Source organism: Sus scrofa, chromosome 18 (genome assembly GCF_054392235.1).
Source record: "Sus scrofa isolate SSC_HxYL_T2T_F1_AM1 chromosome 18, Sscrofa_HxYL_maternal_Yorkshire_Landrace_v2.0, whole genome shotgun sequence".
NCBI lineage: Eukaryota > Metazoa > Chordata > Mammalia > Artiodactyla > Suidae > Sus > Sus scrofa.
In genome coordinates, this window is record NC_139400.1 from 33,746,310 (window position 1) to 33,761,560 (window position 15,251).

The 15,251-nt window shown below is 47.0% G+C and overlaps 1 protein-coding gene across 1 annotated transcript; it reads left to right on the plus strand.

The window, feature by feature from the left end:
* The first annotated feature begins 414 nt into the window (after positions 1-414).
* FEZF1 (FEZ family zinc finger 1) lies at positions 415-9,402 on the plus strand. The gene is made up of 5 exons (XM_021078842.2): positions 415-823; positions 6,300-7,173; positions 7,349-7,483; positions 7,773-7,905; positions 8,329-9,402. The coding sequence occupies exons 2-5, from the start codon at positions 6,373-6,375 to the stop codon at positions 8,685-8,687; spliced, it is 1,428 nt and encodes a 475-aa protein (XP_020934501.1). The 5' UTR covers positions 415-823; positions 6,300-6,372; the 3' UTR covers positions 8,688-9,402.
* Positions 9,403-15,251: the final 5,849 nt, after the last annotated feature.

Below are 15,251 nucleotides of genomic sequence, written 5' to 3' on the forward strand. Positions count from 1 at the left end.
TGTTTTCTTTCACCTGACATCTAGATTAAATGACCCTTCAGTTACATTCTGAGTCCTCAAAGCAAGTCTATTAGTGAATGTTCTGTTCAAAAACTTTTCAAACAGAAGTTCTCCGCCATCTGTTACTTGGTCTTTAAACTCGATCCGGCACCCCCACCCCACCCCCTCCCGAAACTCTTGGGAGATTTTGGAGACTCCCCTCTTCAGGCCACCCCGCGGAGGGGAGGAGGATGGAGCAGCCGCAAGATCCCCGGGGGGTGCACGGAAAGAGGGAGGAGCGCGACCGCGCCCTTGAGGGGCCTCAGAGCCCGCGGGGTTAGTGGCGGTCCCCAAGGCTGGAGGTCAGAGGGACTCGATCGGCGACCGCGAGGCGCTGGCGGACCCGGCACCCGGCCGGCTGGAGCGCACCGCACCGCGCCGCACCGCGCGGCGGGCGGGCAGGGAAGGTCGGCTGGCAGCCGGCCGGCAGCGGGAGTGGCGCCCCAACTCCCTGCCTCCTCCAGGCCCCCTCCAAGGCCGCCTCGCGCAGCCTGGTAGCCCTCGGCCTTGCCAACGTCATTTAACGGTTTGGGACTAGTGGGCATGAGCCAATGAGTGGAGAGCCCGGCCGGGGAGAGGGCTTAGCTTTTCTCTTTCACTTCGGGCTTCTATTACCTGGCTGAGCTCAGGCCAGCGCGGCCCGAGGGGCGGGCGCCCCAGCTCCGAATCCCGCAGCGGGACGCGATCCCCCTCGGAGGACAGGGCAGGGGACGCCGAGGTGATGGCAGCCCAGGCGGCCAAGGGCAGCGGGTCGGCGTGGGCTCCGACAGCCAGGGTCCGGGAGGTAACTGAATTTACCACGGCTCTGAGAGATTTCTAGCTCAAGGGCTTTGATTTACTTTAATTGCTTCTCCATTTCTGTAAACTCATTCTTCGCTCTGTGTTATTTGAATTGCCACTGTCGACTTGTTTCGTGAGATTAAGAAAGTTTGAAAGTAAAATTGCTCTAAACCTCGTGGCTAGTACCAAGGAAAGAGTCGCGCTGTGTGGTAAATATAGTTTTTATTTTGACCACAAAGTGACTTTCAAAAAATTATCTGGGGACTGCCACAAAACGCTTATCAGCCAACCGCAATGAGCAGCTAGCGGTGTAGGACAAGAAGAGTGGTACTTGGGGGGTCCTCTTCTAATTGTTCACTTCCCGAGTTTCAATAACTCCGTTGTCAATTGCAAGCAAGGCTGGTTTTTGTTGCTTGACTTTTAGGCAGCTCCTCAAATAAGTTGGAGAAATCGGGTTACGTGTTTAAAAACTTCTTTTTCCATCAAGTCCAGCCCTGAGTCGGAGCCTGGGAGTCTGGAGGGAAAACACTTTACAGGCCTGTGGGAATGGGTGAGAAAGACCCCAGCATTAGTGGAGGGACAGAAACCAAGGCAGGGCAGCGATCGCCAACTGTAATGCCGGCCAGCTCATTACCAGCTCTCACCTTTGGGGCTCCTCATTTACTTTTACAAACTAATTTAATATGCAAATGTTGTTTTCAAAAGGAGAATTTCGAGAGGTTTAAAGGAAACCCTAATATGAAAGAAACAGTAACAACAAAGACCCAGAGCAAAGCCCTAAGCCATTCATTCTCCCACTCCTCCTCTCCCCAAGGAAAAGATGGTTCTGTGAGTTAACTGCAGCCTCTTCTACTCCTAACCTGTGATACTTACTGCCTTTCACGTGCTATACAAAATTAGCCAGAATTCTGTATTTGCTACCAAGCTAACTAAAAGCAAAAGTAGTAACCTTAAATCTGAACTTGTGGCCCAGGTATTTGTTAAGGTCCTAGAAAGTTAGTTCCTACTGTGTGTTCATTAACTAATCAGAGAAACTCAACAAGACTTTCTTGAACCCTACAGACCCTTCCTATTTGTGTCCTATTCCATCACCCGCCTCCATCACACACAAGAAATAACAAAAGATCAGTCAGGGATAAAGGCTGAGCAAAAGTATAGATGAATTTAGGAATGTTTTTTCTCCTCTAGAAGGAAGGTACATTGCCCTGGGTGCTATTTATTAAATAGGAAAAAGTGTAGATGAATCTGAATGCCTGGAAAAGGGGGAGGAAGTCATAAGACTAATTTTCTCTGGCTTGTGTAGCTTGCGGTAGCTAATAAGAAGCAAAGTCTCTTGCTTTTATGGAAAAGGCAGGGGTGGTAGAAAACCTTGTTGGAACCTTGTTGGAAAGGCCTGAAAACCTTGAAAGCATGACTAGGGATGAACTAGTACACTTGGCAGAAGGCTGGATAAGTTATAATGTTTCCCAGTCCATTTTTTTTTTATTATTTTAAAAATATTCAATGGTACTTTGGAGCATTAAAGAAGAAGGGATCAAAATTATGGGAAACTTGTGACTGATGGCTCTATTGTCTTTTATTGCAGATTGCAATAATCTTGACCAGAAACTGCATTTACTTGTGACAAGGCCATAAATCAAAAGCCTATGAAAATTATGCGAGTTCTTGAGTAATACCAAGAACTGTTTAGGAGGCATTAAGATCACACTTAGATTCCCCAGAAAAAAAAAAAAAAGAACTTTAAATTACTTTAGCAGAGTGAAACTTTTTTATTTTCTCAGAAAGTCTTAACTCAGAGCTTGTTCTCTGGTCTCTGACCAAGGGCTGTTCTGCTTCCCTCAGGACCTCTCAACCAGGATAAGCCACACATTTAAAATTTGCCTTCCACAAGGATTTAAAGTGGTAGGGAAAATGAATACTGCCTTTCCAAGGCTGGTGGAGGGGGGCACTTAACCATCAGTTCTGATGAGAAAAGGGAGGATTATAGGAGTCTCTAGGAAAATCCAAAGAAATTATTACTGACTTTCTATTTTTCCATTAACAAAACAAACAAGGCTCCTTTGCATTCTTTTAATAATTTGTAAGTGTTGAACTGTTTTAGAAGCTTCTCAATTTGTTAAATATCCTCTTCTTTCACCCGTGGTTTTTTGGTTATTATTTTACAAATGTGTTTGGGAAAAAAACTCAAGTACTGGATAGATTTGTTAATAAGATGGAAGCGCTTCCTGAATACATTTTGCATTTGTTCAAAACAATGCTTACGTCTTAGATTTTTTAAGATTACCATATAGTTCAGATTTTTAATGGAAAATACTCACCAACAAATGCTAGACTATGAAGACCTGGATTTATAAATCACCTCCACAGTCTTTAGGATGAGGAAGTTCAGCTCTAGTAAAGGAAGGGCATAATTGCTACTTTGCCATATTTGTGTTACTCAAATGACACTATACTTTCAAACACTTGTCAAAAAGGCAAAGCCCAAAAAGACCAGTGAAAAGCAAACTGTTGAAATATCAACCATGCAAAACACGTATACTCCTTAGCCAATAATTTTCCTTTTTAGTTTAGTGTCCAACGAAGGAGAAATTTCCCGAGGTCAAACCAAGGCTCTTCTGCCCTTAAGGAGGAGGGAGTGGGGGAGGGGGAGATGAGGGAGGGACAAGCCACGAACGAGAAACAAACTGGTGGCATTCAGTCAGGAAGGCAGGTAACGCTCCGGAAGCGGGTGAGTGGTGAGTCGGCTGGGCGCTCCAAAGCTTTGCAGAGTCGGCCTCTTAGTGCTTTTTCGCGTTTTCTTGTAAACCTGGCTCTACGTCGGAGGAGTGCAGCAGGAGGGAGATTTTTCGATGTTGGGAAGCGGCAGGTAGGGAAGGAAACCTGATCCGCGCCCAAAGGCAGCAATTAAAGTCTTAACTGCGACCCATCTGTCGTGGGACACTACCCCCGCCCCCTCCGCTTTACCCTAGCAAAGGCGTCCCGTGCTCTTTGTCTGAACCCGGGCGAAGACGAGGCAGGTTCTGCGGCCCCAACGGCAAACGGAAAGAGAATTTCCAGCCTGGGCGCACCCTGGGTGTCTGCGCCTGGCCGAGAACCTCTCGGAGGAGCCGCCGGGGGTGCGGCGCCTTTTGCCGGACTCCCGGCCCACGCCCGCCTCATTCTGTACTTCTCTACGGCTGCATCTGTGCTCCCAACCCCACGCCACCTGGAGACCTGAAACCAGGCACTTACAGGCCTCCTTGCTAAGCCTGGTCGCATCCAGACCTTTCCCCCACCAGACCCTTTGGCTGCCTCCAACTTCCAATAAGACTCACGTCTCCTCCCCAGTTTCCTCCGCAATTAGGTTTCCCTGCCACCCATCCAGCTGCTCTGCTTCGCGGTTGTGCACCCAGCGCGCTCCCAAACCCAGAGTCCCTCGGTTTACACCTCTCTTGGCCCGCGGGCAGACCCCCACGAAAAGCCAGAGTGAGCACAGGTGGCCTGTGCGGGGCAATGGGGTAGGGAACAAGGACTATTTCGAGGTCAATTTCCTCCGGCCCGGGTCCAGCTTTGCATTTGAAGGTGAAATTGGTCAGCGGCTCAGCAGTCCCAGGGTTTCTAGCCCGCTTGCATCCAGCCTCCCACTGCCAACCCTTTCCACCACTCCTACTGGAAGAGGACGCCCACACCCGCTTGGCTCGATGTCTGGCACCCGCCACCTCTTGTTCTACACGCACCCCCTCCGGGTAACTCACCAGGTAGAAGGCACTCTGAGCTGCTGCGGGCGTCCAGGCGGAAAGGCCCAGCGCAGGCACCTCCGCGCTATTCGTCCGCCTCCCCGCTCAAGATCCCAGCAGCCGAGTCCTCTTTACGCCGCAGCTAGTGCACGCCGGACCCCAGCACGACTGGCCCCAGGGCTAAGCTCCGCATGATCTCAGGCTTGCCAAGGGGAGCGACGAGGACCGCGCGCGCCGCTGCTCGGGGCTCGCTTCCAGCGGCGCCCGCCTAGGCGGTGAGAACACGCGCTGCCGGAGCGCTGCCACTGCAACACTCCTTAACGCTTCACGGCTCCTTCCGGGGAGTTTGGGCCAAGGCGCCACGCCTGGAGGGCACCTGGATTGGGGACGTTGCAAGACACAGTCTCCTTGCACACTCTGGGAGGCGGAAGTGCGGCTGAGGCCAGGACTGGTTCTCAGGCAGGTGGTGGAGCTGGTCACCCTGCGGCGCGCACACACCCAAGGCTGCCGCCTGCGCTGCTTTGAGGAGGCGTGCGGACACCAGCAGTTAGGAGGTGGGGAAGTAAATCAATACGTTGTTTCTCCTCTCTGTTCAACATTCAGTATTTAAAATGTTCCAAGAGATCTCTACCTGAGCGCAAGTACTTAAAGAAATACTCTTTACGGGCTCTCAGTGGAAAGGCATAAAAAGCGCGCGCGCGCGCGCGCGTGTGTGTGTGTATGTGTGTGTGCGCGCGGGGGGCGGGGTGGTGTCCGGCCCTAGTCGAGATTTCTTTTGGTGTGACACCCGTTTATTCCTTGCAACTCCTCCTCAACTTTGTGGATGGAGTATGTCTTTCCCAAGTTTATGTCATGGCATCGCATTTGCAAAACCACAAACACAAAACAAGCCTCCCAAGGCCTTTAATTCTCAGGGGCGTTTGAGGAGGCCAGTTACCTGCCGGCGTTTTCCAAATGGTCCAGACTCGGTTCAGGGCGCGGAAACTCTGGGATTCCAGGAGTACTCAGCCCCGGACCCTAGAAGAAGAAAGAGGACTGGGGAGGAGGCTGTGTGGCTCCGACTCAGGCCCAATTCGGGCCCGGCGGAACCTAACAGGGAAGGCTCGGATTTCGCTGCGGAAGGCTGCCTGGACGCAGCTTTCTAGAGCCTGGCGGTTGATAAATATAGCCTGGCGTTTGCCCCTGAATTAGAGTCTGTTTCCTTATTTAGCCCTTGCACAATGATTTTAGATGATGTCATTTAGAGCTAAACGAGAAAATTGATCTCAGATTCGCTTGGCCTCTAAAGCCTGGTTAAGCAGATTGAGAATTAAAAAGACAGAGTAAAAAGCGAAGGGGCGGGGGGGAGCGGAGGGTAGCAAAGTGTGCGCGGGAGAGTGTGCGCGGAGGGGAGGGCCGGATGCGCTTTGGCGATCTCCCCCGCCTCTTCTGGGCGGAGGAACCTCACTCACCAATGAAAAGTAGTCACTGACTGCAAAGGAAAAAAAAAAGTTTTCCTGTTGACTGTTGGAAGCGAATTGAGCAATTATCTAGTTTACCTTCTCCTCTTGGAAGTTAACGATTGGCGAGATCTTGGCTGCGTTATTGACACAACACTTTCTATTGATAGAAATAAGTAGTGATTGTCCCCGAGTCATTGGTGCGCCAAGATCTCTGCGATGGGCTGGCAGGAGTCCATTGGGCTGGGCAGGCAGGTTCGGCTGGTGATGCTGGGGAGGAGGAGGAGGCTGCTGGTGGTGATGGTGCCCGTCCCCCTCTCCGCAGGTCTGTGACAAGCAGGGAACAAGGCAACGACGGCGCAGCCTGGCCCCGGCTGACGGACGCTGGCGACTCAGACATGGACAGTAGCTGCCACAACGCGACTGCCAAAATGTTAGCGACTGCTCCGGCTCGGAGCAACGTGATGAGCACCTCCAAACCCCTGGCTTTCTCCATCGAACGGATCATGGCGCGCACTCCCGAGCCCAAGGCCCTGCCCGTTCCCCACTTCCTGCAGGGAGCCGTGCCCAAGGGGGACCCCAAGCACTCTCTGCATCTTAACTCGTCGATCCCCTGCATGATCCCCTTCGTGCCTGTGGCGTATGACACGAGCCCCAAGGCGGGGATGACGGGCTCGGAGCCTCGGAAAACAAGTCTGGAGGCTCAGGCAGCGCCGGCAGCTGCGCCCGCGGCGCCTGCCTTCAGCTGCAGCGACCTGCTCAACTGCGCGCTGAGTCTCAAGGGCGACCTGGCCCGCGACGCGCTGCCGCTGCAGCAGTACAAGCTGGTGAGGCCGCGGGTCGTCAACCACTCTTCCTTCCACGCCATGGGAGCCCTGTGCTACCTGAATCGAGGTGACGGCCCGTGCCACCCGACGGCCGGCGTTAACATCCACCCAGTGGCTTCCTACTTTCTCAGTTCCCCTTTGCACCCGCAGCCAAAAACGTATTTAGCGGAAAGGAATAAACTGGTGGTCCCGGCGGTGGAGAAATACCCCTCGGGAGTAGCTTTCAAAGACTTGTCCCAGGCTCAGCTGCAGCATTACATGAAAGAGAGCGCCCAGCTTCTGTCGGAAAAAATAGCGTTCAAAACCTCTGACTTCAGCCGAGGCTCTCCTAATACCAAGCCCAAAGTTTTCACTTGCGAAGTGTGTGGAAAGGTAAGTACTGTGTAAGGGATGGGGGATGTTTTTCCTTCCTTCCTTCCAAATTTAATTTTATTTTTGTAATCATTTTATACCTTTACAACGTTATTACCTCCTTCCCCTTCCTCTGCCCAGTTTGATTCTAAAGTGCTTGTTGGACTAACCTGTTGTACTTGTGTTTAACTTTAAGGTCTTTAACGCGCACTATAACTTAACCCGTCACATGCCAGTGCACACAGGAGCCAGACCCTTCGTTTGCAAAGTGTGCGGAAAGGGCTTCCGGCAAGCCAGCACCCTGTGCAGGCACAAGATCATTCACACCCAGGTGTGTTCGGCTCTCTCAGTTTCACCTTGTTTCCTTCCTAGCGGTTTGTTAAAAAAAAAGAAAAGAAAAGAAAAAAAGACAAAGAAAAAAGGCCAATAATCTCTTACCCTCTAGCATAAGGTTTGCTTTAAAAGTACCAGCTGGACGAGGGGGAAATGCCCGGTATTGTTTGCCTTTGTTTTATGTAAAAGCTTGAGGGAGAGCTTAGCAGTGTTTTTGTCTTTTTTTTAAGACTCTGCTGACTAACCAAAAATACCTTAACTTTTCTAATTTTTCTTCCTCCTCTTAGGAAAAACCTCATAAATGTAACCAGTGTGGCAAAGCATTTAATAGAAGTTCTACCTTAAACACCCATACCCGAATACACGCAGGCTACAAACCATTTGTATGTGAATTCTGTGGCAAAGGATTTCATCAAAAAGGTATCCAACCCAGGGGCTTGTCTTTCGCAGTAGTCTTAAGGAAAGCCCTCAGCTTTGGGGATATTTCAGAAAATGATTTGTAAAGTGTAGGTGTCACTGGAGAACGTGTTGCCATTCCAACTTCCCATCGGCAAGTCTGATGAGTATTAGAGAAAGACATGGCTCTTATACAAAGGGGGTATTTCTTTTTAACTGCTGGTTCTCCTTTTATATAATTGGGTTAATAACTATTGTATTAAAATGTGGAGGGAACGATCTTATTGTTGATGTTTAAAAATGAGTTGGGGGCGCAGAGTGCAGGCGGGCAGCATAGCCCTGCACGGGCTGCCCGAGCTGTCGCAGCCCCGAGGTCCTTCAGCCGTCCCCTCCTCCCTTTAGGAGCTCTCTTTTCAAATCCACGTCCCTGTCATTTGTCTGTTTCAGGGAATTACAAAAACCACAAGTTGACCCACAGCGGGGAGAAGCAGTTCAAGTGCAATATCTGCAACAAAGCTTTCCACCAGGTTTACAACCTCACCTTCCACATGCACACCCACAACGACAAGAAGCCCTTCACCTGCCCCACGTGTGGCAAGGGCTTCTGCAGGAACTTTGACCTCAAGAAGCACGTCCGCAAGCTGCACGACGGCGGCTTGGGGCTGACCCGCACTTCTGCCGGGGAGCCGGGCGCGGACCCGTCGCCCCCTCTACAGCAGCCGCCGCCCGCGACGCTGCCGCCTCTGCCGCCGCCGCTGCCGCCCCCTGGGCCCCTGCAGCCTGGGCTCCACCCAGGCCACCAGTGATCAAGGCCAAAGTCCCTTCCCAGCCCCAGCCGGGTTCCCCACCACTGAGACAGCGGCGGAATAGAGCTGGACCTCTCTACCCAAGCTCATCTGCAGAACCCAGGGCATGGTGGGCCGCACCCGTTAGCCCTGACCAGACGCCTCTGAATTCCCCGGCCTTTCACCTCTTGCATGCACCTGCTAAATGGTCTTGTGTATCATATTCTATATAGGCACTAACAATTATGAGGAAATTTGGGGGGTTGTTTGTTTTCTCTCTATTTTTTTTTTTTAATTTGGAAAGACTTTTCATCTCGGGTGGAGAGATGGTGTTTGTTTTGTTTTGTTTTTTAAAACAAATCTCTGCTGTATTTATTGAGACCTGTATTAGCCAACCCGGGAATGCTGCACCACTTTAATTTTATTATTGTATATATTTCCATTGTGTTGATTCTGCGGTCTCAAGATGCCTGCCGATTGTTTATTATCATTTCCTCTTTCCCTGAGGTAACAAAACTCTGTGTGTATGTTATACATACACACATAAATGCATGTGCCTGTAAAGGCACATTCCGCATTCGTGAGCACACATGCACACATACAGGCACACAAACACATTAGATAAGGGTGGTTCATTATGGATGAATTGGAATTTTGGTTTTGATTCTTGCACGTGGAAACTGATTCATTGACTGTTGGAAATAAATACTTGGAACATGCGTATTTAATCAACAAACTTCAGAGCTCTGTTCATATTATTCACCCAGAGATCACTGATTCGGATCCCCTCAGCCTTCTTCCTTTTGAATAAGTTCAACCCTGGCTTAGTGTCACCTCATATTTGATCTGAAAAAAATCACTAAGAGCAAATAAGAGTCTCTCCAAATAGTTAGGACTTTGATAAAGTAATGAAATTCGATAAGTTCAAAGACAGAAAATATGGAGCTTTCTAATAGAAGCAAGTCTTTTGTCCTGGACCATCTGGTATATTTGTAGTGCTCAGTTAAGTAGGAACAATACATATATAGGAGAAGTGTGTAGTGTACAGCCACGCACGCATTACAGTGATACCACCTAGACGGGGATCTATTGTTCACATCCTGACGGCACCTACTGACTTCTTTACAGCTGGCAAAGGGAGCCTCCGTGTTTTTCTGTGTGTATATATGTTTATAGACGAATATACTTCCATCCAAGGAGGAAACATGGATGAAAACCAAACTGTGGCGGGTGCCAGGTCCTTGAAATGCTTCAAGTGTTAATCAGCAGCTCCGCTGTGAGCTCGGGCTCTGGTGTTTTCTAACTGCAATCTCTCCTGTTTTCTTGCCAAAACAGTGAAACAACTGCTAAAGACTTTAATTAAGAGGGGTAATTAGTTCAGATTTATCAAAGCCGGGTTGTTATACTATTAGCTGCTCAGTAGAAGCTGCCAGACAAGCTCCCAGCCCAGCCCTGCCATCCCGCTGCAGCGGAGCCACATCCGGGGAGGGAGGCTGTGGGGAGTGGGACGCAGGGGTCTGCGAAGCCCCGCAGGTCCCAGGGGTGCGACCGGGCCCCTCCCTCGGCCTCGAGCTCCCTCCGGGCCCGGCCTGGGTGGAGATTCCCCCCACGGATCCGCATCGTGAGCGCAGGATCCCCTCCCGCCTGGGGCAGCGCAACCTTGCCGGCTCTCAAGCGCCCCGAGGCTCTAAAGAGAGGCGTGGGGAAAGGGTTTAAATTTGCCGTCCGTTCCTGCTTTTGTAAGTCTTGGGGCCCTCAAGGAAATGCAGCGCCGGGCGGCGACAGGCGGGACGAGGGGCCGGGTAGGTAGGTGGCACCGCAAGGGTGAGGCGGCTATTTCCTTGGCAACCAGAGCCCCCATTTCCAGTGGGGACTGCCAGCTCCGGACGGATGGGACGTCGAGAGCCGATGACCCGAGGGGCTCCGCCGCGGCCCCAGAGTCAGGAAGGTGATAGGCATTCGGGGCTAGGCGACGGTGGACACGTGGGGAGCAGGCCCCCAGGACATCCTAGCCCATCTCGGGTTGGGGATTCCCAAGATCCCGGGCATGGGGTTGGACCAGAGGGTTCCCGATAACGGAATTCCTGAGTCCACGTGCAGATATCCCAGCTCTTGCTCCAGGATGCACGCCCTCTGCCATCTGGTCGCCCTCGGGCCCTGGGGCACTTAAGTCCCAACCTAGCAAATCAGTTGATTGAATCCCACCTTTCTCCTTTCCTGACTTTCCCACACCCCACTTTATCCTTTGCTGAGACTAGGTCTGTATTAGATTTGACTTCAGGAAGAGATGGCGAGTTGTGAAATTCCATAGTTTGGTCAATTCTGAATCTGCGAGGCTGGCAGAAATGCCGTTTCTCCTGAATATCACAGCCGAGTGAAAAATTTTGTCCCAGGTGCAGGCCACATTCCCTCACAGCTGCCCGGGCCCCAGGGAGCTTGGGGAAAATGTCTCATAGCTTGTGGGTAACTAACCACCTTTTCAAGGTGGCCTAGTCAGTTGGATCTTGAAAGCCATTTGTGCTCTTTGAGTAAACAGAATGAGATCAGGGGTCATTATATGGGCAGAAAATGGCCTTTGACTCTTAAATTTATTCTCGATAAGTATTTGAACTTATTTTCAAAACGCCAGGGTGTAATTCTCCCAGACTTTCTAGGTGATACAGTTTTACTGGTGGAAATGAAAATGAACATTGTTGAGGAAAATTACTAAGCCATAGAATACTGACAGCTAGGAAGTACTTACGTGTTTTACTCTCATCTTCCAGCCTCTGCCAGTGCACTTTGACTTATGTACTTTGACTTATGTTGAAAAAGCCTCTGGAATAGAATAGGCCCATTGGTGGTAGTGGAGGAGAGAGAGAAACAGAGGCTCCGCTCCCGTTATCTGGAATGACTTTGTGCAGGTCTGATTTGGGATGGAGCAATAGTTCCAGAGAAGACAGCCAAAGAAGAAAGTTGTCTGTCTAGCCACAGGTTTGAGTAGCTTGCCGTAGAGGTAGTTACGAAAGAGAAGCCAAAAGGAAATTCTCTAAAATAAGCACTCAGGAGAACTACTTGTCGGGAGGCAAATTATCAATGAAATTTGATTTATGACAAAACAGTTAGCAGTCACTAAACATCAAGGAGAATCTCCTTAAAGATGATATAAGCATAAAGATTAAGTTGGGGTGGGAGCTGGCAAGGGGGGGTGTTAAAAATTGATAAAGAGGGATACTTAGTTAGATAATTTAGATTCCTCCCCTCCAAAAAATATTAAAAAGTAATGTTTTTCCTTCACTATCTAACCCATGTTTGTATTTGTGTGTTACGTAATTGTTTATGTTCATTTATAAAATAGTAAATGAACATAATGGTATGAAGAGCAAATGGGCTTATCCCAGTCCAACTTCCTTTTACTTGAAGTTAACCAGCAAATTCTCACATGTTTAGTAAAGAAGAGTGGCCAGGGTGCAAATTATTCGCAGAGGGCAATGGTTTATCTTCAACTCTCTGCTGGAGTTAAATTTTTGGTGCAAAGGAAGGTGGCCCATGGGACTGCAGGAACCAATTTTAGAAAGTTACCAACCTGGGGCCTTATGTTTTGTTCAATTTTGGAAATCAGTATAGAAGGGAAGAGAATGAATCATGTAAATAGTTAATTCCTACTGATTTTATTTTAACCTAGAACTCAAATCCTGATTTCTAAATATCTGTTCCTACAGGATAAGAGTTGTTCTGACTTTAAAACATTTAGTTTGAGAACAAGTTATTGTACAAGACTAGGACTGAGGTCTCAATTTTTCAGCAGTGAGTGAAAGCATTTTTAGGGGCCTCATCAGTTACTTGTTAGTGGCATTTGAAGCTTAGTGAGTTTCCTATCAAACTTTGCTCCTTTCCAAATGTGGAAGAAATGAAGCCACAAGATACAATGGGATCATGAGTCCCAGTTCTGTGTGCATGGTTTGATGGATGTCCTTTATATTAGTGGCAGTTCACAATGTCAGAACGCATACTTTTGTTAAATTTGGTGACAACTCAAAGCACTGACTAAATTATAACTGTAATGGGATATTTTGTCTTTGTAAATTATTCAAAATAAAATACAAATGATCTCAAATCAAAATTAAGATTCGTCTCTTACAGAAAAGTTTTCTTTGTCGCTTTAGGAGAAAAACCCTTCTAATGGATTAAATCTTTATTACACATGTAGTTTATGATTTTAAGGGATCATGACTTACTCTTTTACTAAACAGTACATTTTTTTTAAAGCATAAAAATCAAAGGCAAATCTAAATCTCAGTGGGTAAGTATAGGAAGTTGTTGCCCTGTCCCAAAAAACACTTTGAATCAGATAAACCATTGCCTTTTTGCTATGTTTTTGTGAAAAACACAGATTACTTTCACACAAGAAATTGTATGTTTCTATTAGGCTAATTAAAAACAAAGAAATGAATCATATTTGTAAGTAGAAGATACCTTGTTATGAATTTCATTATTTCTAGAAATCAATGTATCCATTCCAGCTCCAGGAGGTCTAACTCAAAACAAAGATATATTATTAATCACCACAGTGGTCATTTGTGTTCTCTTGGGGTTGAAGCAATTGCCAGCTCAAGCCAGCAGAGGTTATACAGAAGAGGAAGCTTGGTGTATAAATGACCTTGATAGGAAAATCTACCTCTGCTATTATATTTTTTCTGCTTGTACTGTGACACGTTGTCCAAAACAAACTCTAAGAAAAAGTCAAAATTCACCATGCACTTGAACAGGTACAAAATTATCACAAATAACCGTGTACATTTTCTGTTCAAGTTCGAAGGTGATATTGGTGTCAAATAAAATCATGTTGCTATTGGTCTTATGGAGATCAAGTTACTAAATAAAGAGGGAATAAAAGTCTGTCAATACTAATATTTTGCTGTCAAGCAACAAAATGTTGCTCCTGGGTACAAAAGTGTGAGAGTGGGGAGAAAAAACGTCATGCATCCATTCCTAACTGGAGGTGGAAAGCTCGCCTCAAGTGAACAGATCTCCAGTTTGATTTCACTCTGTTCTTCTTGACAACAATAACGGAGAGTTTTTACGTGTGAGGAATCTAAAAGCTCAGACCAATGCAGAGTCCTTGAATCCCAGTAACAAATTTAGTGATGTCTTTTGATAGCCCACCATAGAAAAGTAATTCCCCATTTAAAAGTGAATGAAATCTGGAGAAAGTGAAAGATTCCACACATGTAAATTGCTTACACAAATCTCTGAATATGATTTGCCTTTTAAAAATGTCAGCTAAACCTGAAGTTTGCAACAAAGCTCTGTAGAACAAACTCCCCACTTTCTTAAGGGAGAGCCGCAGAGGAAGAGGAAGAAAAAGAAGAGAAAGAGAGGAAGGCGGGGGAGGGGAAGGGGACCAGGGCAAGGTGAACAAGAAAACTTATCAGCTAAAAGAGATTTTAAAAACAGTCCCGCAGGGATCAAACCCAGCCAGGGCAGCAACCCAAGCTGTTGCAGGGACAATGCCAGATCCTTAACCTGTTGTGCCATAAGAGAACTTGTCACTATGCTCTTAACATAGCTGTTTATTTTAACACTTGCTAAAAACAGTTGCTATTAATAATCAATTGCTATGAGTAAATCTTATTTCAATCGCAGGTCAATAGAATAAACTGTAGAAAATGAGAGTCATTTATGATGTCTGAAGCTGCTGGAAATTTGAACTCTGCGTGTTTAATAAAATTAAGGAATTACGTTCACTTTTAAGATATAAAATAAATTGTAGTTTTGTTTTAAAAATAGTTCTTTTAGAGATGTGTGTTCAACTATTTAAGGGTGAAATTGACGCCTGGAATTTGCTGAACAATAATAACAGTAGGAGGGAAGTGGGTATAAGTACAAATCAATAAAATTGGCCATAAAGTGATAATTCTTGCAGCCGGGTGATAGTAAACAAGATTATGTTCTACATTTAGATTAATTTGATAAAATTTTCACTTAAAAATCTTTTATAGTAAGTTGTATCATATCACAAGATTTTTTTCTCTAAACATTCATACTCCTATCACCTTAAAGCACTAATTGCATTGTTGACACTGTTCTTCTTAGTCTGATTCCAAGACTGATACAACATAGAGCTTAAACATTTTGTAGAATTTAATTCTTCAATTAAACGTAAATAATTCTCAGTTTATGATGTAAAGAAGAGAACCAGCGGATTTGTTACTTTCCTGAGAAGCTAAAAGGTTGGGAGTAAACGATAGTAGAAAATTCATATCGGTTGGGATGATTCAGGTAGTGAGGGACCAGCTCATGTGTGCTCCAGTTAATCGAAAGGCGATACATAAACGTGAAACTGCCTCAGCATTACAGAATCACTCTGCAACCCAAGAAAACCAGGACAAAAACTCAGTGTTCATTCATTATTTCATTGATTCACTCAAAGTGAAAGGCACCAACCAGCTTAGGTGCTGGGTATGCACTAGGAATTAACACACATATTGTTATTTTTTATGGAGTATAGTTAATTTAAAATGCTGTGTTTGTTTCAAGTGTCTAGCAAAGTGATTTATCTATGTGTGTGTGTGTGTTTGTGTAGATGTATATACATATTCTTTT

Bases quoted from the DNA above. Each gene is read 5' to 3' on its own strand.
- FEZF1 (XM_021078842.2), top strand. From the start codon at position 6,373: ATGGACAGTAGCTGCCACAACGCGACTGCCAAAATGTTAGCGACTGCT. The intron at 7,174-7,348 runs GTAAGTACTGTG...TTTAACTTTAAG, and splicing joins CTTGCGAAGTGTGTGGAAAG to GTCTTTAACGCGCACTATAA. The intron at 7,484-7,772 runs GTGTGTTCGGCT...TCCTCCTCTTAG, and splicing joins ACAAGATCATTCACACCCAG to GAAAAACCTCATAAATGTAA.